This window comes from Lissotriton vulgaris, chromosome 12 (assembly GCF_964263255.1).
Source record: "Lissotriton vulgaris chromosome 12, aLisVul1.2, whole genome shotgun sequence".
NCBI lineage: Eukaryota > Metazoa > Chordata > Amphibia > Caudata > Salamandridae > Lissotriton > Lissotriton vulgaris.
Genome location: NC_141700.1, coordinates 788,163,767 through 788,187,006, shown reverse-complemented (window position 1 = coordinate 788,187,006; position 23,240 = coordinate 788,163,767). Strand labels below are relative to the sequence as shown.

The window sequence follows — 23,240 nt, the reverse complement described above, 5'->3', positions numbered from 1 at the left end:
TGAGTATACCCTTCCACGCTTACTCAGACATGAGTCCCTTTCTCACTGCTCCATCAGGATTCAAGCAAGCCGGGCCGAAGAGGCTGAAATGCCAGAAACCGGTCCCCGGTAGCTTGTCTCCTTTCTGGTAAAGAATTGGCTTGGTAGTTTAGTCTGCCCTGCTCCCATGATGCACTGGGCCAGAGACAGACTGATTTGCATATAGCCAGGTTCTGAGCTGGGATGGGGCAGTGAGATAAATAACGGTGATGGATCAAGCCCTGATCTTTGGACTGGGTAAGAGTGGTCTGCTCAATTCAGACACTCTGTTCATCACCACCCCCTTTTGTAAATCGATTTTGGCCACTATAGGTGTGGCAGGGTATACTCAGACATGAGTCCCTTTCTCACTGCTCCATCAGGATTCAAGCAAGCCGGGCCGAAGAGGCTGAAATGCCAGAAACCGGTCCCCGGTAGCTTGTCTCCTTTCTGGTAAAGAATTGGCTTGGTAGTTTAGTCTGCCCTGTTCCCATGATGCACTGGGCCAGGGACAGACTGATTTGCATATAGCCAGGTTCTGAGCTGGGATGGGGCAGTGAGATAAATAACGGTGATGGATCAAGCCCTGATCTTTGGACTGGGTAAGAGTGGTCTGCTCAATTCAGACACTCTGTTCATCACCACCCCCTTTTGTAAATCGATTTTGGCCACTATAGGTGTGGCAGGGTATACTCAGACATGAGTCCCTTTCTCACTGCTCCATCAGGATTCAAGCAAGCCGGGCCGAAGAGGCTGAAATGCCAGAAACCGGTCCCCGGTAGCTTGTCTCCTTTCTGGTAAAGAATTGGCTTGGTAGTTTAGTCTGCCCTGTTCCCATGATGCACTGGGCCAGGGACATACTGATTTGCATATAGCCAGGTTCTGAGCTGGGATGGGGCAGTGAGATAAATAACGGTGATGATTCAAGCCCTGATCTTTGGACTGGGTAAGAGTGGTCTGCTCAATTCAGACACTCTGTTCATCACCACCCCCTTTTGTAAATCGATTTTGGCCACTATAGGTGTGGCAGGGTATACTCAGACATGAGTCCCTTTCTCACTGCTCCATCAGGATTCAAGCAAGCCGGGCCGAAGAAGGCTGAAATGCCAGAAACCGGTCCCCGGTAGCTTGTCTCCTTTCTGGTGAAGAATTGGCTTGGTAGTTTAGTCTGCCCTGTTCCCATGATGCACTGGGCCAGGGACAGACTGATTTGCATATAGCCAGGTTCTGAGCTGGGATGGGGCAGTGAGATAAATAACGGTGATGGATCAAGCCCTGATCTTTGGACTGGGTAAGAGTGGTCTGCTTAATTCAGACACTCTGTTCATCACCACCCCCTTTTGTAAATCGATTTTGGCCACTATAGGTGTGGCAGGGTATACTCAGACATGAGTCCCTTTCTCACTGCTCCATCAGGATTCAAGCAAGCCGGGCCGAAGAGGCTGAAATGCCAGAAACCGGTCCCCGGTAGCTTGTCTCCTTTCTGGTAAAGAATTGGCTTGGTAGTTTAGTCTGCCCTGTTCCCATGATGCACTGGGCCAGGGACAGACTGATTTGCATATAGCCAGGTTCTGAGCTGGGATGGGGCAGTGAGATAAATAACGGTGATGGATCAAGCCCTGATCTTTGGACTGGGTAAGAGTGGTCTGCTCAATTCAGACACTCTGTTCATCACCACCCCCTTTTGTAAATCGATTTTGGCCACTATAGGTGTGGCAGGGTATACTCAGACATGAGTCCCTTTCTCACTGCTCCATCAGGATTCAAGCAAGCCGGGCCGAAGAGGCTGAAATGCCAGAAACCGGTCCCCGGTAGCTTGTCTCCTTTCTGGTAAAGAATTGGCTTGGTAGTTTAGTCTGCCCTGTTCCCATGATGCACTGGGCCAGGGACAGACTGATTTGCATATAGCCAGGTTCTGAGCTGGGATGGGGCAGTGAGATAAATAACGGTGATGGATCAAGCCCTGATCTTTGGACTGGGTAAGAGTGGTCTGCTCAATTCAGACACTCTGTTCATCACCACCCCCTTTTGTAAATCGATTTTGGCCACTATAGGTGTGGCAGGGTATACTCAGACGTGAGTCCCTTTCTTACTGCATCATCAGGATTCAAGCAAGCCGGGCCGAAGAAGGCTGAAATGCCAGAAACCGGTCCCCGGTAGCTTGTCTCCTTTCTGGTAAAGAATTGGCTTGGTAGTTTAGTCTGCCCTGTTCCCATGATGCACTGGGCCAGGGACAGACTGATTTGCATATAGCCAGGTTCTGAGCTGGGATGGGGCAGTGAGATAAATAACGGTGATGGATCAAGCCCTGATCTTTGGACTGGGTAAGAGTGGTCTGCTCAATTCAGACACTCTGTTCATCACCACCCCCTTTTGTAAATCGATTCTCTCCTTCACTGAGCAGGCATTAACCAAAGGAAAAGAAATGCAAAAGCTTAGCACTGCACCCCCTAGCCTGAGAGCCAGACCTTTATCCACCCACCTAAAAGGAATGAAAGCATTTGCCACCTTGCCACAGATCTCGTGCCCCTGCGGCATTCTGAGGGGGAATGCCAGGCTACTTTACTTATGCCTAACTTTTAGCAGACTGCACTCTGCAGCATCCTCCCTAGCCTGGGAGCACGCAAATGACCACGCCACACGAGGAGCTCTTTAACACGCATCTTTATTCTTTGGCATGCAACCGTTGACTGAACGTAATACATCATAATCTTTATTGACCGCACCCAGATACCTCCCAAGTGATTACATAACTTTGTAAGGAGTCCGACGAATTTGAATTTTGAATTTGAATTTTTAGGAATTTATAGAGCGCACGTTCACTATGCAGTTTCTTGGCGCTGGGGGGATTTCTGAGCAAGGAGGGCACAATGGACTAAGGGCTAAAAGCTTGCTGGAACAGAAAAGTTTTAAGGGCCTTGCGGAACTCCATATAGGAGGGGGAGAGTCTGACAGGGGGCGGGAGAGTGTTCCAAAAGATGGGAGCAAGGACCGAGAATTTCTGGCCTCCCAATCGTTGTTTCTTGAAGCGGAGAGTGACTAATAGGGATTTGGTGGATGAGCGTAATCTCTAGGAGGGCAGTAGTTGGTAATGGCAGAGTAGATAAAGGCAGGAGCCGTGCCCGCCCGAGCTTGAAAAGTAAGGCATCCAAGTTTGAAGAGGGCCCGTTGTTTGATAGGGAGCCAGTGAAGAGCAATGAGGAGGGGAGAGGAGTGGTGAGATTTAGATAGGCCGTATACCAGGCGGGCTGCCTGGTTCTGCACCAGCTGAAGGCGTTGGAGACGAGGACCACAAGGGTCGTAATGCACATGATCACACAACACTACACACTCCCTACCTTCTGCACAGTATCCGCTGTTTCACTTCAGGCAAATACAAACACAAAGTGAACTTGGAGTTGTGTGATGACAAAATAACCAAAATGAGAGAGAGTAAAAGTGCATAAAACTGACCTTTGGGCAATCTTCGCCTGCATAGCCTGCCCGCACAGAGAAAGAGCCGATGTCAAAAACCAGGGCGCCCACCTCATCTGACCAGAGACAAGAGGGTGGTGGGGTGAGGTGGGGGGGAAAGGGAAGGAGAAGGGGAAGAGGGAAAGAAATAAAAAGTCAGGAAGAGGCAAAAGAGATCATAACCAGGTCCACTAATGAGTGAGCAAAAGTCTGCATAGTAAATTATGAAAAAAACCTGGATAAAAGTAACCACAAAGCTTAGGTCCACAAAATGAATAACAGTGAGTGAGGCGGGTGTGGAGTGAGGTGCCTTGACAGGGCGGGGTCGGCTGCTGTACAGGTATGACAGGTTGTGCCGCAGGCTAGGGTTGAGGTGAGTTGGGATAGTGTTGGACAACAGACTAGCATGTGCACAGTATGATATGGTCAGGGCATCTTTAATTCTGCGATTCTGCAACCACCGCATTTTGCACATAGTTATCGATTTGCCACGTTTGCCACAAAATTCATCATCAGCTGTATACATTGGCTCAAAAGATACAAAAAGCATGGGAAGATTGACCGGTCACTTTTCTCCTGCTTTTCTCTGTATTTGGGTGTCAATGTAGTACTAATGAGGTGAAGCCTTTGACCAGATAGTGTTGCAGTGTAAACATTTCAAAAATGTTAGGTCCTTTTAAGGTTGAATCATATTGCAAGAGCACGAGTAAGGTCCCAGATATGACACAGCTAAGGGTTCTTAGGGCAGTATGATGCTGTATTGACAGAGCAGAATGTGGTTCCCAGCACCAGCACAACAGCGGGGGGTGTCAAGAGTGAGGTACCGAAGACCTCTGTGCTAGCCCTAGCACTGAAATAACAAAAGCTGATTCCAGTGAGGATTAAGGGCTAGATGTACGACCCACCAATTTACGACTTGTAAATTGCGTCGCATTTGCGACTCGCAAATTGGGATGCACAACAGTGTCTTAGACACTGTTTGCGATTTTTAATGGGGTCTCAAATTGCATGCCTCATTAATATTAATGAGGCAGGAACAATCTGCGACCCCATTAGAAATGGCTAGCACTCACATGGATGGTGGCCTGCTGGGGTCAACAGACCCTCATGTCTGTGACTGCTTTTAAATAAAGCTGTTTTTTATATGCAGCGCGTTTTACTTAAAGGAAAACAGGATGCATTTTAAAAAAAAAGAAAAATGTGCTGTAATAGAAGAGATAGCATAGGGCAGGGCTGAAGTGCACAGGTGTGTGTGCGCGTCCCTGTGCTGTAATAGGAGAGATGGCATAGGGCAGGGCTGAGGTGCACAGGTGTGTGGGCGTCCCTGTGATGTAATAAGAGACATGGCATAGGGCAGGGCTGAGGTGCACAGGTGTGTGCGCGCCCCTGTGCTGTAATAGGAGACATGGCATAGGGCAGAGCTGAGGTGCACAGGTGTGTGCGCGCCCCTGTGCTGTAATAGGAGACATGGCATAGTGCAGGGCTGAAGTGCACAGGTGTGTGTGCGCGTCCCTGTGCTGTAATAGGAGAGATGGCATAGGGCAGGGCTGAGGTGCACAGGTGTGTGGGCGTCCCTGTGATGTAATAAGAGACATGGCATAGGGCAGGGCTGAGGTGCACAGGTGTGTGTGCGCGCCCCTGTGCTGTAATAGGAGACATGGCATAGGGCAGGGCTGAGGTGCACAGGTGTGTGGGCGTCCCTGTGCTGTAATAGGAGACATGGCATAGGGCAGGGCTGAGGTGCACAGGTGTGTGGGCGTCCCTGTGATGTAATAGGAGAAATGGCATAGGGCAGGGCTGAGGTGCACAGGTGTGTGCGCGCACCTGTGCTCTAATAGAGGAGATAGCATAGTGCAGGGCTGAGGTGCACAGGTGTGTGTGCGTCCCTGTGCTGTAATAGGAGAGATGGCATAGGGCAGGGCTGAGGTGCACAGGTGTGTGTGCGTCCCTGTGATGCAATAGTAGAGATGGCATAGTGCAGGGCTGAGGTGCACAGGTGTGTGTGCGTCCCTGTGCTGTAATAGGAGAGATGGCATAGGGCAGGGCTGAGGTGCACAGGTGTGTGTGCGTCCCTGTGCTGTAATAGGAGAGATGGCATAGGGCAGGGCTGAAGTGCGCAGGTGTGTGTGCGTCCCTGTGCTGTAATAGGAGAGATGGCATAGGGCAGGGCTGAGGTGCACAGGTGTGTGGGCGTCCCTGTGATGTAATAGGAGAAATGGCATAGGGCAGGGCTGAGGTGCACAGGTGTGTGCGCGCCCCTGTGCTCTAATAGAGGAGATAGCATAGTGCAGGGCTGAGGTGCACAGGTGTGTGTGCGTCCCTGTGCTGTAATAGGAGAGATGGCATAGGGCAGGGCTGAGGTGCACAGGTGTGTGTGCGTCCCTGTGATGCAATAGTAGAGATGGCATAGTGCAGGGCTGAGGTGCACAGGTGTGTGTGCGTCCCTGTGCTGTAATAGGAGAGATGGCATAGGGCAGGGCTGAGATGCACAGGTGTGTGTGCGTCCCTGTGCTGTAATAGGGGACATAGCATAGGGCAGGTCTGATGTGCACTGGCACAGGTGTGTGTGGGTCCCTGTGCTGCAATAGAAGAGATGGCATAGGGCTGGTGTGAGGTGCAATGGCACAGGTGTGTGTGGGTCCCTGTGCTGCAATAGAAGAGATAGCATAGGGGGCTGGAGTGAGGTGCGCTGGCACAGGTGTGTGTGGGTCCCTGTGCTGCAATAGAAGAGATAGCATAGGGCAGGGCTGATGTGCACTGGTGTGTGTAGGCCCCTGTGCTGCAATAGGAGAGAAAGCATAGGGCAGGTCTGAGGTGCACAGGTGTGTGTGGGTCCCTGTGATGCAATAGGAGAGATGGCATAGGGCAGGTTTGAGATGTACTGGCACTCCCAGGTGTGGGTACCTGTGATGCAATAGAAGAGATAGCATAGAGTAGGTCTGAGGTGCACAGGTGTGTGGAGGTCCCTGTGCTGCAATAGGAAAGATAGCATAGGGCAGTGCTGAGGTGCACAGGTGTGTGTGGGTCCCTGTGCTGCAATAGGAGAGATGGCATAGGGCAGGGCTGAGGTGCACAGGTGTGTGTGGGTCCCTGTGCTGCAATAGGAGAGATAGCGTAGGGCAGGGCTGAGGTGCACAGGTGTGTGTGCGTCCCTGTGCTGTAATAGGAGAGATGGCATAGGGCAGTGCTGAGGTGCACAGGTGTGTGGAGGTTCCTGTGCTGCAATAGGAGAGATAGCAGAGGGCAGTGCTGAGGTGCACAGGTGTGTGTGGGTCCCTGTGCTGCAATAGGAGAGATGGCATAGGGCAGGGCTGAGGTGCACAGGTGTGTGTGGGTCCCTGTGATGCAATAGTAGAGATAGCATAGGGCAGGGCTGAGTTGCACAGGTGTGTGCGGGTCCCTGTGCTGCAATAGGAGAGATAGCGTAGGGCAGGGCTGAGGTGCACAGGTGTGTGTGCGTCCGTGTGCTGTAATAGGAGAGATGGCATAGGGCAGGTCTGCGGTGCACAGGTATGTGTGGGTCCCTGTGCTGCAATAGGAGAGATAGCAGAGGGCAGTGCTGAGGTGCACAGGTGTGTGTGGGTCCCTGTGCTGCAATATGGGAGATGGCATAGGGCAGGTCTGAGGTACACAGGTGTGTGTGTGTGTGTGTCCCTGTGCTGCAATAGCAGAGATAGCATAGGACAGGTCTGAGGTGCACTGGTTCAGGTGTGTGTGTGTCCCTATGATGCAATAGGAGAGATGGCATAGGGCGTGTCTGAGGTGCACAGGTGTGTGCCCCTGTGCTGCAATAGCAGAGATAGCATAGGGCAGGTCTGAGGTGCAATGGCACAAGTGTGTGTGTGTGTCCCTGTGCTGCAATAGCAGAGATGGCATAGGGCAGGTCTGAGGTGCACAGGTGTGTGTGTCCCTGTGATGCAATAGCAGAGAAAGCATCGTACAGGTCTGAGGTGCAATGGCACAGGTGTGTGTGTGTGTCCCTGTGCTGCAATAGCAGAGATGGCATAGGGCAGGTCTGAGGTGCACAGGTGTGTGCCCCTGTGCTGCAATAGCAGAGAAGGCATCGGACAGGTCTGAGGTGCACTGGCACAGGTGTGTGTGTGTCCCTATGATGCAATAGGAGAGATGGCATAGGGCGTGTCTGAGGTGCACAGGTGTGTGCCCCTGTGCTGCAATAGCAGAGATAGCATAGGGCAGGTCTGAGGTGCACGGGCACTCCCAGGTGTGGGTCCCAGCCCTGTAATAGCAGTGGTGCTGCAGCTCACGTCTGGGGCTCCCTGGCAGAGCTGTGCACAAGCCCTGCCGCACTTGTGCATGGAGGGTGCACTCACCAGGCCCTGTGCTGCCTTACCTCCTCCATACACACCCCCGCTCATCCTGGCCGCTCCCCGGCAGCCCTGCAGCTGCTGCTGAAGATGATGATGATGCAGAAGCAGCTGAAGAAGGCTGGCTGGATGCACAGCCCAATTTCTCTTTCCTCCCCCCACCCCCAAAAAAATTTGGAGAATGACCCTATCTTCTAACCAATCACAGGACAGGACAGCCGACGGTCGACGCTTCCGATTGGCTGGCAGCAGGAAGTGGGCGGGTCGATCCGGCTCGCACCTCTCGGGCTCTTAAAGGAACCGCCCGGCAAAGGGAGGGAGGAAAATGTGATAAAAATATATAAATATATCTGTAAATACAAATATGTGCTTTAAAATAGACGTCTGGCTTTCGCGGCCTCCGGGGAGGGGCGTCACACGTCGCGCCCTGACGTCATGACGGCACCAAGGTCCTCATTGTTTGGGAGGGAGGAAGAAGATGCTTTTGGAGGGATGGCTGCCATGATGCATGTCACAGAGGACCACAAAGCTGGTCTGAGTCGGTGCTCCTGATGCAGAGGCCTGCGGACAACGTGCTCATCCAAAATTGGAATCTCAGTGGGTTCATGCACCGGTTGCTCATTCCTTTTGCATTTTCCAGGCTCAAGCTCATTTAGGTTAGCCAAAGCATGCAATATACAATCAAACCAATTTAAAGGCTGCTCAGTGGGTTCCTGTTCAGGCTCCAGATGATGTGTGTATGCCAAGTACTGAATTGCAATCAGAGGAATTCACAATTCGAGCTCTAATAAGCTAGCTCAGTAGGCGAGTGTGTCTGTTGTAGAGAGACATACATAACTTGCTGTTCACAGCTTCCATGGCCAGAAAGCTCAGTGGGAGTCAATTCTAGGAGGGGGGGGGGGGGGTGGGGGGGGGGAATACAGAGAAAGAGAGAGAGTGTGTGTGACAGGCAATCCAGGTAAAATGGCTTGATGGGTTAATGTGCCTGTTAAACTGGGCTATAGTACTTGTATCTCGCATGTCCTATCCCTGGCATGATGTCATTGTTTCTATATTTATGTAGCACCAGGGCACAAGTCGGGGGTACACACGGTTGGACGGCGTCCACCCACTCTTTATTTATTTATTTATTTATGCAATTTTATATAGCGCAGACTTTACCCGAAGGTGTCAGAGCGCTTCACATAAGGACCAATAATGAAATACAGGAACAAAATACAAATGCATACAATAAGTTACATGGATCAAAAGTGACACTAGTGAGCAACCAAAATACATGAGGTAGCAGTCGGTGCATTACAGGAGAAAAAAGTGAATGGGTGCAGGTTACAAAGATGTACAAAATACAAGTAGAAGTATAATACTGCAATAAAAGGCAGACACTCCATCACAAGAACAAACGTTACGTAGGCAATGGAGGCACTTGTACAAGTATCTAAAACAAACAAAATGTGTGAGGTAGCGAACAGTGTGTTATAAAACAAAAGTGACGTGTACAAGTTCCAAAAGGGTACCATACACAGGTGTTGGGATATTACTAAACATTTAAACTACCAAAACACACTGGGGAGGAAGACCATACTCCTGGCCAAAAGACTTTCCAGTAATGGGAGGTCTTCCTTCAAACGAAGGCAAGGGTGTGAGTTAGACTTGGAGGTGTCTTTGGAGGAGGAGAACTTTAAGGTCCCGTTTGAAGGCCTGAGAGGAGGAGGTAGTCCGGAGCTGAGGCGGGAGAGAGTTCCAGATTCTCACTGCGCTGCCTGAAAAGGATTGGGCCATCGATCTTTCCTTCTTGAAAGTGGGGGGTTCAAGCAGAACATTTTCCACATTCCGAGAAGGTCTAGAGCCTCCAGAGAGTTTCAGTTTATTCGACAGGTAGCGAGGAGAGGAGGAGTGCAAGGCTTTGTGGGTGATACAGGCAGTCTTGTAGATAGCTTTTCACAGGGTGGACGCCGTCCACCCTGCCAAGAGGTTGGGCCCCACTGAAAAATATGCTGAATTCGTGCCGGTGTCATTTGCAAACACCAAGACACATTCAGCAGCGCCTACACGTTGTTATCTGCTTTCAACCCATAACAACGTGCAGGCGGGAGGCAGCTCTCTTATTTCAGACTCCTGCTGGGCCTTAACAAAGGCTGAATCTGAGGGTTATCAGGCCTCCTTTTGACAGCAGTCAGGAGCCTCACACCTAGAAGCAAATGCAGGAGAGGGGAAACAAAGGCTCACACCTTGTTAGCACTTAACGCATACTTAAGAGAGGCAGCTTTTCCCTTTGTTCAGATTCCATTTAGGTCGAAATGCATGTGCTGTAAGAATGTCAGATGTGATGGTCTTTCCCAGTATCTACACAAAATACCATTTATATAGTGCTGACTACCCCTGAGGAGGCGTTGTAATAATTTAAATATCACTATTTTTTCTTGTAAAGCACAATGAGTAGAGGAAGTTTACACTATCAAAAGGCCACATTGTTTTATGTGTGGCTTACAAAAGTGGGAATCTTCTGTCTCTAAACATGAATAAATAAAATAAGACTAAATAAACGATGAATCTTCTGCCTAAATCAGGAGGGTTTCCCTGTATACTCGAATTGTGCTCCAATGTACTCATGATAGACTTGTTAAACATATATTTGAGGGCTTCATATCTGATGTCACTTCTTATGATGTCACGCGCCGTGATGTCACTTGCATACTCATGGATGAGCCTTACATCCTACGCAGATGACACCCAGCTGTTCCTTGCCGTCAGGAATGATGGGCACAAAATAGCCAATAATTTTAATCAGGGCATGTTGGCAATAGGGAATTGGATGGCCTCCAATTGTCTGAAACTAAATTCCGACAAGTCGGAAGTGGTCATTTTCGGAAACTTGACCCCGGAATGGTCCTCCCTTTGGTGGCCGCTATCACTAGGCCATCCACCGGCTCCGGTCAGCAAGGTGAGGAATCTGGGAGTCATGTTCGACAATCGCCTCACTTTCCTCCCCCACGCAAACCAGATCTCCTCCTCGGCCTTCCACAAATTACGGCTCATCAAAAAAATCTTGCCATTTCTTCCCGAGAAAGCTGGAAAAACCCTGGTGAGCTCCTTGGTATTGTCTACATTAGATTACTGTAATGCTCTGTCTCTAAGTGTCCAAGAAAAAGTGCTACACAAAATGCAAATCATTCAAAACGCAGCCGCCAGGCTCCTTCGAAGAATCCTGAAACATCAATCTGTGTCAGAAACTATTAGAAAGTTGCACTGGCTTCCTGTAAGAAAAAGAATCAAGTTCAAGACCCTCTGCATAGTGTATAAGGCTCTACACAACGTCGGACCTGCCTTTTTTACTCAAAATCTCATCCTCTACAGTTCCTCCAGAACACTACGCTCCTCCAGTTCACACGAATTGGTGGTACCCCGTACCAAATCTGTCTCATGGGGAGACAGAAGATTCCTTGTAGCCGCACCTAAACTCTGGAACACCTTGCCACACTCGATTAAAACAAGTACTTCACTCTGGTCTTTTCGCAAGCAACTCAAGACCTGGCTTTTTAATCTGTAAACTCTAGCTCCCCTTGTTGGTTAAACACTGCAGAGATTCTTAGCGCTGAGATGCCCACGGGCCTTCGTTCGCGCTCTATAAATGTTTTAATAAATAAATAAATAAATAAATAAATTAACTAGGTTAGTCCCCCCACTTATTTTTTTTAGGACTTGTGCCCTGTGTAGCACCATCACCAGTGAGGGTATCCTGGGGCTTCGCAGGTGCGTGAGGCTGGCAACGAGTGAAGCGTTAGAGATTACTCAAAAATCCAGGTCTTCAACTTCTTGTTGAATTTCAAAAAGAGAGGAGGAGGCTCTGATGTGGAGTGGGAGGTCGTTCCATGCTTTAGGAGCCATGTATGTGAAGGCTCGACCTCTGGATCTGTTTCTGTGGCTGCGTGCATTGTCCGATTGTAAGGCTTGCACTCGGCCAATGGGTGATGGGGCGGTTTCTGAGTTGCCGCTGTGGGCCGCTGTTCTGGGCAGCATGGAGTATGATTTGGGCTGTGTCTGTGATGTTCAGATGCCGCCAGGGGCCCAGTGGGTGCCTGAGCGGCCTTTCCAGAGGCAACTGGGCCTCTATTACCTCCATTTCACCAAAGGGGCGGAGATGTGTATTTCCAGTCTCTTGCTGGCCAGACCCATAAATGTGTGCGGGTTGAGCAGGAGGCCTGTGCAGTAGTGGACTCAGTTATTTCAGATGTGGTTCAACATTGTGAACTATTCCGTGAAGAAAGAGTCCTGGCAACATTTGATTTTTTTTTCTCGCAGTGATGTTAAGAAAACATGCCTCTTTTACAGAACGCCCCCACTTTTTTTTCATAATAATTAAAACACTGAGGGCCAGATGTAAGTAAATACCATTTACCGATTCTAAAATACCGAATTTTACCGATTCGATATTTTAGAATGGGTAAATGGTATGTAGGTATTCATTCAGTCATTTTTACAGAATCGGTAAATATCGATTCGGTATTTACCAATTCGGTATTCCCCATTCATTCCTATGGGCTTGGAGGCCCATAGAAATGAATGGGGAATATCGAAACGGTAAATATCGAATCGGTAAGAGGGAGAAGACCTACAAGGGTGGCAGGGTGTCACATTGACACCCTGTTGCAACCCTGAATAGTGCATGGGTGCACATGTGGCACACATACATGCCCTAAGGGCATGTATGTCTGCCACATGGCACTGTTAAAAAAGCACAGTTTCTTTTTTAACGGTTTTCGTTATTTACCACCAACTTGTAGTTGGTGGTAAATAACGAATCCTTACAAGTGAAAAGCACTCACTTGAGTGCTTCTGTGAGGAAGACCCGGGGCTTACCTTTAATACACTGGATGGAACACCGTTTACTCGGGAACCAACACGGAAGCAACACACAGGACTTCCACAATCTACTTGTTTTCCACAGGAACGCGACCAGCGGCGTGACCCGGAAGTGGATTGGACGGCAACAGGAAGCGACGGCCCCGAGCCAATGAAAAGGCTCAAAGGTCAAAGGGAAGAGGTCGTCAGTGGCGCGGGAGGAGAGAGGAGACGCCGAGAAGACGCGGGACCCGACATAGCACGGAGAGAGCGGAGAGAAGACGCGGGACCCGTTACTTCAAAGCCTGAAGACCCAGGAGAGCGGAGTGAAGACGCGGGACCCGAGAGTCGAGACACCGGGATACCAGGAAGCCAGGACGGGGACGAGAGCTGGTGTGAAGACTGGTGGTGCCCGGAGGAGGCTGAAGAGCGGCGCAACTCGGATGAGAGTTGCGGCGGGGCCTGTAAGTCATTTTGTTCTTTATTCTATATGTTTTGAGGAGGGAAGCGGGAGGTGATGTCGGGTAGGCAGCAAAGGCACTGAAGATACGCATTAGGGTATATGTGTTTGATAAACGCTGCATGACCCCTAAGGCTTCGACCACCTGATTTACACTGCCTTTCGTCACGGGTTATACCATCATTCTAGGGGTGCTGAGATCTAACTGCTGAACTTGTATTGTTCCTGAACACGATGTTAGGACCCTAACCCTCACTCCTGTTTTCTCCTTTCACACTTATTTCTTGGGCCCACAAGTACCTTAATTCCTACTTCCCTTGTTCACATCACAAATTCATCCTTATAGTGAGCACAACGGTGTGGTGTAGGAAACCAAAACACTAAACAAGAAAACAGAACACTTACGGTTCCTTTTTCTGTCTCATTCCCCTCCTATGAGCCTCCGGGACGAACACCGTGGAGACCAGGAGAAGGAAAGCAAGACATCCAGCTCATCTGCAGATTCATCTGACGAGGAGGAACACCAGGGACTATCTAAATCTTCATTCCCAACCACATCTGTTTTCAATAAACCACTTACTTCAAAACCACTTCTCAAGCCTCCTCGCCTGTATATCAAACCTGCCCTCCCACAAGTGGTGTCAGAAGTGGGATTGAGAGGCGAAATGGAGGCTGCTTTAGCGAAGATGGCCGAGAATCAAGAACATCTAGGGAAAGTTATGGAACGCTTCCTAACGGTGGTAGAAGAAGACCGCGACAAAATCCAGAAAGTATTAGCTGGACAGGGACAAACCCAAGGAGCCGCCTTAGACAAGCTTACTGAGGTCCTTGGACATCAAAGAGGACCTACCACTTTGCCATCCGTAGTCTTGCAACGTTATGTGGCTGGAGAGGACCCTGATTTCTTTTTTAGCAATTTTGAGAGAATGGCCACCGCAGCATCATGGCCGGCAGACAAATGGGGCCAATATCTGGGTCCCCTATTATCTGGAGACTTACAAGCAGCTTATCAAGCAGCTACTCTCCAAGGAAACGTGCCATATGCTGATATCAAGAAATGTATTCTAGAACGGTTAGGAATAGACGATGAAACATATAGGAAAAAGTTGCGACACATGAAGGAAGGACCACAAGAGACCCCTCGTGCTCTATATTTTAGGGTGAAGGACATGGCTGATCGCTGGCTAAAACCTGCAACCACCGATAAGGATGGGATCATGGCCAAGATATATTTAGAACAGTACCTCACCTCCCTTCATCCTCCTATTCAACGGTGGGTTTGACAACAGGCTAACCTTACTTTAGAAACAGCCGTAGAGATAGCTAGTGCATATAGCCGAGCCCAGGACTTTCAAAAAGGGCGAGAAGACATGACTGGGAAAACAGGGGGAAGTGTTAACCACCGACCACCTCGACCCATAGTAGTTAAGAAGCCTGAATCCTTTCCAATTATGCCCAGTGGCCCTCTACCCACTGTCCCATTTATCAGGCCACCCTCAGTGGGGCCTCAATGTTATCAGTGTGGGGGTATGGGGCATATTGCAAAATTTTGTCCACAAAAAGAAGAACCTATGGAGATAGGGATGGCCCGTAACTATTACTGCTCCCCCACAGAAAAGAAGACTCCACCATATAGGTGTACGGTAACTGTAAACGGACAACCCGTTACTGCTTTAGCTGACACTGGTTGTCGGCATAGCGTTGTCAGGCCACAAGAGCTTGGAAACAACCTCGGTCCTATAGACGGGGTGGTAGCCATCAAGTGTGTACATGGAGATATAAAACCATATCCCACTACCCGGGTACAAATCCAACATCCCCACGATACCGGGACCTCCTTAACTGTAGGATTAATACCACAGCTACCTGAACAGGCCATTCTAGGAAACGATCATCCTAAATTGCCACAGTTGTTAGAGGGGTCCTCGTTCCCTGAGGAGGAGTGGCTAGCAACTGCTCCTTTCTCCCGAGAGGTTGATAGAGAATGGCCGACTTCCAAACCTCGGAAGAGTCGCAGACAGAGACGGGCAGAGAAAGGCAGAGACACCATGGTGCTGCCAGCTATACCTATCGAAAACCCATGGGAAACAGACAGAAACTTCCACGCTGCACAACGAGAGGATCCTGTTCTTCAGGAAGCATGGAATAAGGCCTTCAGCGAGGAAGATCCACAACATGTATGTCCTTATTTCTTTACGAAAAATGGTCTATTATATAGGAAAGGAGATCCTAATCAGAAAGGGCAATTATTAATCCCTGAACTATTCAGAGATAAAGTACTATATCTTGCACATAGCCATCTCCTGGGAGGTCACTTCGGGGTTGAGAAAACTGAGAAAGATATTTTGGAAAAGTTTTATTGGCCAGGGATATATCAGCAGGTCAAAAGATATTGTAGGGAAAGTCCTATTTGCCAAAGGAATAGTCGTTACCAGCCTCCCAGAGTACCCCTACGCACCCTCCCTATCATTGATGAACCTTTTCACCATGTAGGCATGGATATCATTGGACCTCTACTACCCTCCAGAAGTGGATGTAGATATGTCCTGGTATTAGTGGATTATGCCACACGATTCCCTGAGGCTATACCCCTACGCCGACCAGACACTGCCAATATATCTAAAGCAATGATTGGTGTGTTTTCAAGAGTAGGATTCCCTAAAGAGATCCTAACTGATCAAGGGACACCTTTTGTGTCTAAAATGATGAGAGACATTTGCACTCAGTTAGGGATCAAACAACTCAGGACCGCAGCCTACCATCCCCAAACGGACGGGCTGGTGGAAAGATATAACGCCACCATTAAGACTACTTTAAAAAAATTGCTGGCTCTCGAAGCTAGAAAATGGGAAGATATACTGCCCTTAGCTTTATTTGCTATCAGGTGTAAAGAGCAGAAAAGTACAGGATATTCCCCTTTTGAATTGTTGTATGGACATAAACCCCGCACTTTATTGGATATGGCCCAAGAACAATGGGAGAAAGAACCAGACAATACACATACCCTTCCAGAATATGTCTCGAACTTAAAAACTCACTTGAGACAAATCAGGGAGATAGTCAGAAATAACCTAGAGAATGCTCAGTCTGCCCAAAAGATTCAATATCACAAAGGAACCAAGCAGAGGACTTTTCAAGTGGGAGACCATGTATTGCTTATGATGGCTTCCTCAGATCAGAAACTTTTGGGACAATGGCAGGGTCCATATAAGGTGATAGAACAAGTGACCCCAGTTACTTATCGAATTGAGATGGATCCTCATAAGCAGTTATCACAGATTTATCACGTTAATTTACTAAAAAAATGGGAAGGGCTGGTACCTGTATCAGTAAATAGCGTAGAACCCCAAGCTCCTTTGTTTCATCAGTGTATTGCTCCTGAACTTCCTCCAGATTTGAAAAACAGCCTGATTAAGACCTTAGAGGCCCTTGCCCCTGTGTTTTCCACAGTCCCAGGAAAAACGACTCTGGTAGAACACACTATCAAAACACCTCCTGGGAAAAGAGTTCGGTTGACGCCTTATCGTATACCAGAGTCTCGTCGCCAAACCATAAGAGAAGAAGTCAGAAAAATGATGGAGATGGATATTATAGAACCATCTCAAAGTGAATGGAACTCCCCCATTGTACTAGTGCCAAAGCCTGATGGTTTGGTCAGATTTTGTATAGATTTTCGGGAGGTTAACAAAATATCTGAATTTGACACCTATCCCCTTCCACGGGTTGATGAAATGGTAGAGCGAATAGGAAGAGCTAAATATATCAGTACCCTAGATTTATGTAAAGGTTACTGGCAAATACCTTTGAAAAAAGAAGACAGAGAAAAAAACGCCTTTTCAACGCCAGATGGGTTATACCAGTTCAAAATGCTTCCATTCGGCTTACATGGTGCACCCGCCACATTTCAAAGAGCTATGAACACAATATTGAGACCCCATGAAAGGTACGCCGGTGCCTATATTGATGATATTGTGATTTACAGTGATACATGTGATCAACATCTGTCCCACCTATTTCAAGTCATTAAGACCCTAGGTTCCCATGGATTAAGAATAAATCCAGCCAAAAGTCACCTAGCTTCTCAAACGGTCAGATACTTAGGTTATTTATTGGGTGAGGGAGTCATAAGACCACAACAGTCCAAATTAGCAGCCATTTCTCAAATCCCTTTTCCCCAGACAAAAAAAGATTTAGGGGCTTTCCTTGGACTGTTGGGATATTATAGACGATTCATACCAGGGTTTTCCCAACTGGCTACTCCTCTGACTGATCTACTACAAAAGAACAGCAAAACCGAGGAGATCTTGAAGGCTCCTCCTCATTTTGTAGCGCAAGCCTTTGAATCCCTAAAGAACGCTCTAACATCCGAGTCTGTCCTAATTAGCCCTGACTATTCCCGTACCTTTATCTTACAAACGGACGCATCAGATCAAGGACTAGGGGCGGTTTTATCACAAGACACTGCACAAGGAGAAAAACCCATTCTGTACATTAGCCGTAAACTCTTTCCTAGGGAAAAGAATTACGCTACCATCGAAAAGGAAGCCCTTGCAATTAAATGGGCCATTGAATCCCTACGATACTATTTGGAAGGGAGAGAGTTCACCCTTTTTACCGACCACGCACCATTAGAATGGTTAGCTAGAAACAAGGGACATAATGAGAGAGTACTCAGATGGTTCCTTTCCCTACAACCTTTCAGGTTTCATACTAGACACAGAAAGGGAAGAGACCAGGGAAATGTAGACTACCTTTCCAGATATCCTCAAAGTCCAATCCTTAGAAGAAGGACAGCATGGGAAAGGGGATGTGAGGAAGACCCGGGGCTTACCTTTAATACACTGGATGGAACACCGTTTACTCGGGAACCAACACGGAAGCAACACACAGGACTTCCACAATCTACTTGTTTTCCACAGGAACGCGACCAGCGGCGTGACCCGAAAGTGGATTGGACGGCAACAGGAAGCGACGGCCCGAACCAATGAAAAGGCTCGAAGGTCAAAGGGAAGAGGTCGTCAGTGGCGCGGGAGGAGAGAGGAGACGCCGAGGTGACGCGGGACCCGACATAGCACGGATAGAGCGAAGAGAAGACGCAGGACCCGTTACTTCAAAGCCTGAAGACCCAGGAGAGCGGAGTGAAGACGCGGGACCCGAGAGACGAGACACCGGGATACCAGGAAGCCAGGACGGGGACGAGAGCTGGTGTGAAGACTGGTGGTGCCCGGAGGAGGCTGAAGAGCGGCCGCAACTCGGATGAGAGTTGCGGCGGGGCCTGTAAGTCATTTTGTTCTTTATTCTATATGTTTTGAGGAGGGAAGCGGGAGGTGATGTCGGGTAGGCAGCAAAGGCACTGAAGATACGCATTAGGGTATATGTTTTTGATAAACGCTGCATGACCCCTAAGGCTTCGACCACCTGATTTACACTGCCTTTCGTCACTGGTTATACCATCATTCTAGGGGTGCTGAGATCTAACTGCTGAACTTGTATTGTTCCTGAACACGATGTTAGGACCCTAACCCTCACTCCTGTTTTCTCCTTTCACACTTATTTCTTGGGCCCACAAGTACCTTAATTCCTACTTCCCTTGTTCACATCACAAATTCATCCTTATAGTGAGCACAACGGTGTGGTGTAGGAAACCAAAACACTAAACAAGAAAACAGAACACTTACGGTTCCTTTTTCTGTCTCATTCCCCTCCTATGAGCCTCCGGGACGAACACCGTGGAGACCAGGAGAAGGAAAGCAAGACATCCAGCTAATCTGCAGATTCATCTGACGAGGAGGAACACCAGGGACTATCTAAATCTTCATTCCCAACCACAACTGTTTTCAATAATCCACTTACTTCAAAACCACTTCTCAAGCCTCCTCGCCTGTATATCAAACCTGCCCTCCCACAGCTTCCTACATTTAGGATTCGGTAATTTACCGGATCGGTATTTAAGAATTCAGTAATTTACCGATTCCTTAAATTAACGATTCGGTACAATACCGAATCCTTAAATTAGACCCCTACATCTCAAATGCCTAATACCGGTCGGTTACGCCAAAATTCGGAAATTTCGGCCGTTACGGTCCGGTATTAGGCTTCCTACATCTGGCTCTGAATCAGTGTTTTGCAAAAAGGCGCAATCCGCAAATGTTGGCCACTTTTTGTAGGGTGCCCAGGCCTATTTTTGATCCCAAACCAACCCTGTTTGCATGGGATGTGTTATGATATCTGAAGATGTAGGATCGTAGACAGAGTTAAAATGTACCTTTTTTAACAGTGGGTTGAGCCAGAGGCATTTTATTGCATGGGGAAAAACACTCTCTCTCACTGCCTACTTTCATCTCTGACTGTCTCTTTATCGTATGTAGTTTAAAAAAATGTTGGGGTCCCACACAAGACATATTTCAACAGGTTTGTCTGACCATGCTAAAGTTTACCATGTAATTTAGCTTTTTTTTGGCATAATGCAGGCTTGAATTCGCAGGAAATTATTAATACAATTCAAATTTGTTCGATACAGGGGCCCCCTAAAATGTCTTGCCTCGGACCCCCAAAATCATTAAGATGACACGTGGCATTACAAAACTTGAGGAGGGCCCCCTGCAAAGTACCGGGAGGGGGGCCCCATGCTCTGGATCCATTCTGGAGCTCTCAGGCCAGGGGCCTGCTACACGTGCATAGGAGCTCGGGCCCCCTGCTCCGCGGGGCTTGCGGGGACTAATAATATGCCACTGACACAGGGCTGAGCACTGTTTCAGAGAAGTTAATCTGCAGGTCTCAGGATATATTTACAATAAGATATCGGACCCATTGCCAAGATCTGCCTGCAATCTGCAGGTCCAAATCCTACTGGGTGAACTTTGTCTTTCATCCTTTTGAGCTCATTGAAATTAGTCAAGTTGCTCTGGGTAAAAAGAACTTCCATTGTGAAAATGCCCTGGGATGACATATTTTGGAAAACAACCTTTACAACGCAACTTTTACAACGCACTACCATTACAACAAAACTTTTACAACGCAACATCCATTACATCGCATGCCATTACAACGCATGACACTACAACGCATACCATTACAACGCATGTCATTACAACGCAGTCATTACAACGCATACCATTACAATGCATACCTTAACAAAGCATAGTACCCTAACATTATCCAACACTTACCCAACTGTTGCACCCCCTGGAGTTAGAATAGTAATTTTTACCCCTACACTATCCAACACTTACCCTACTGTTGCACCCCCTGGAGTTAGAATAGTAATTTTTACCCCTAAACTATCCAACACTTACCCTACTGTTGCATCCTCCTGGCGTTAGAACAGTAATTTTACCCCTACACTATCCAATACTTACTATACATGCAATGTAATGGTATGCGTTGTAATGGTATGTGTTGTAAAGGTAGTATGCGTTGTAATGGAATGCGTTGTAAAGGTAGTTTAAAAAAATTCGTTGTAATGGCATGCGTTGTAATGGAATGCGTTGAAATGGGTGTTGCGTTGTAAAAAATGCGTTGTAATGGTATGTGTTGTAAAAGTATGTGTTGTAATGTCATACATCCCATATTTTGCAGCGGATTTCACAACAAAGGCCAATTTATTAATATTTAGCACAAGAAACGCTCAGGGGGTGAAACAGCTGCATATCCCAGGTTCTTTAGATCTTGTTTTTTTAGGTATCAGCTACAGACAGCTTTATCTGCATGTTGGCAAGACCTTTCCAATACATCACATGAACCAAGAGTGGTCTGTGGGTCAGCCTTTTGCTTATGATTGGCTGGCTTTGTTTTCTATCTCCCATCCCTGCTCCTGATTCGATGGCTTTCCTTCCTGTTCTTCTGTTTGTCCCGTCTAGGGAGATTTAGGTCTCAATGTTCTCACTGGACCAGTTGTGTCCTTTCAAGGCATGCGCGAGGTACCTATGTTTCATTTGTCATTGGGCACTTCATGGGCGTGCATGTGTTTCTTTGCTCTCTCACACTCAAGCCCTCTCAACCCCAAGCTGTCTTGTTGCTCCCAGCCCCCCACTCCACTCCCCATGTTCAACGAGTGCGCCCATCTGCTTGGTCACTTTCTCTTTTGTGAGGCCCATAGGAATCAATGGAAATTACTGAATCGGTAATACAGATTCGGTAAAATTACCGAATTGTCCAGGGGGACAGGGTGTCTCTTTGACACCCTGTTGCACCCCTGATTCTGGCTTGTGTGCCATGTGACACACATACATGCCCTTAGGGCATGTATGTGTGCCACACGGCACAGGTGTACATGCACAGATGTGCATGTACACTGGAATTCGTTATTTATCACGAAATATTATTTCGTGGTAAATAACGAATTCTTAAGGGCCTGTGGCACTGTTTTCAGTGCCACCTACATCTAGATTTACCGATTCGGTAAATGTACTGATTCGGTATTTTACAGAACCGGTAAATTTACTGATTCGGTAAATTTACCGAATCAGTAATATTTAGGCCCCCTACATCTCAAACTCCAAATACCGGTCGGTAACGGCCGAAATCGGCCGTTACCGACCGGTATTTGGCCACCTACATCTGGCCCCTATGTTTTGACTCCTCACACTCTTTTTGCTTCCCCTACCCTCGTCCGTTCTTCGGCGCCCCTTCCCACTTCTAGTGTTATACATTTGGAGAGGGCTCGACAGTTGCATGACTGATTCCCTTGCTCCCATTTTTACTCTTTGCACAGTCTAGTTTTTTTTTTTACATTGTAACTTACTGTTTTAACCTGGCCAGCCAGTGTTATAATAGTAAATTAAAATGACCACCTTGCGTTACGACCCATGCATACGCAAACCTCACAATGTACATGTGCTCATCGGTAACTATCTTGGAATGGGCTTTCTTTAGGACAAACCTCATTCTAATATTGCCAGCCCTGCGTTTCGATGCATTTCAGTGCCAGCATGCCTTGGCAAAGCCCACAGCTCAACCCTTTAAAGCTGAGACCTATTGGCTTTGCCAGAGCTTGTTTGTTATTAGTTTTAATTGTATTATTTGCCAGGTATTTTTGCATAATATTCTGTAGTATAGTATTTTGTCTTCGAAAGTAGAACATGTCAGCTTCTTTCACAATCCTGCTGTGATGTCACAGCCAGTCAAAAGGGACACTACTACACCAGTGATTTATTTTAACTAGAAGAATGGTGTTATTTAAAGCACTCGTGTGGCTACTGACTATGCATACTAATTCCACTTTTCACCAACAAACAAAACTGGGCCAAACAACAACAAAAGTCTTCGGGAACCACCAATCATATTGCTTGGATACTGCCTGGTTCAAGCGCCATACAAGAAAACCTAATAAAATGCACCAATGGCAGCTGATCTTTTGCAACACACAGTCATCTGCTTGGAAAGTTTAAAACAGAGCTAGTTTTACCCACCATCCCTGGGCATCATGTTGGAACGGCAGACAGAGGTTACACGCAGATCTCTGCAGCAGGTACCGCACTGTGTTTACAGGCTCTCCAGGGTGGGAACGTAATAAGGTTGAGGTACAAAAACATGAGATCAGGTGTGTGAAGAGCAAGTAGTGAAGGGACAACCATTTTTAATCTATTGAGTAATCTGGATGGGAGGAGAGTATTTATTTGGCACTGTTGGAAATGGCCCTTTTTGCAGAGTGATCCCCAAACGTTTAGCTTCTTCCTTCTATTTTTTCCTGACCTGTTTGTGTTGGTTTTAGGACTTTGGGCACTTTACCACTGCTGATCAGTGCTAAGGTGCATATGCTCTCTGTGCAAATTGTGTTATGGATTGGTGCTTCCATGATTGGGTATTTGATTTACTTGTTAGTCCCTAGTAAAGTGCACTGAGTGTGCCAGGGCCTGTAAACCAAATGCTACTAGTGGGCCTCCAGCGCTGATTGTGCCTCCCTCGTGAGTAGCCCTAAAAAGGTAAACTCAGACCTGCCAATGCAGAGTCTGCGCGCCGTTTGTAACTGCCATGTCGACTTGGCCATTACACACACTGGCCAGTCCCTAACCTTCCCTTTTCTTACATTTCTGGCACCCCGAAGGGAGGTCCAAAGTAGCCCTGTGGGCAGAGTGCAGTGTATGCGAAAGGTAGGACATGCCCTGGTGTCTGTGGCATGTCCTGATAGTGAATTACAGCCCATT

At 47.8% G+C, this 23,240-nt stretch overlaps 1 protein-coding gene across 1 annotated transcript in view; it reads right to left on the bottom strand.

Annotated features, from left to right (window-relative positions):
- Window positions 1-7,950, bottom strand: part of ACTL6B (actin like 6B) — a 212,195-nt gene extending 204,245 nt beyond the window's left edge. Inside the window, exons 1-2 of the mRNA XM_086946186.1 lie at window positions 7,823-7,950; window positions 3,472-3,548 (exon numbers count right to left, since the gene is read on the bottom strand). Of these exons, the coding sequence (XP_086802312.1) occupies window positions 3,472-3,548; window positions 7,823-7,847 (102 nt within the window). The 5' untranslated portion in view covers window positions 7,848-7,950. The remainder of the gene's footprint in view (window positions 1-3,471; window positions 3,549-7,822) is intronic.
- Between the last annotated feature and the right edge of the window lie 15,290 nt (window positions 7,951-23,240).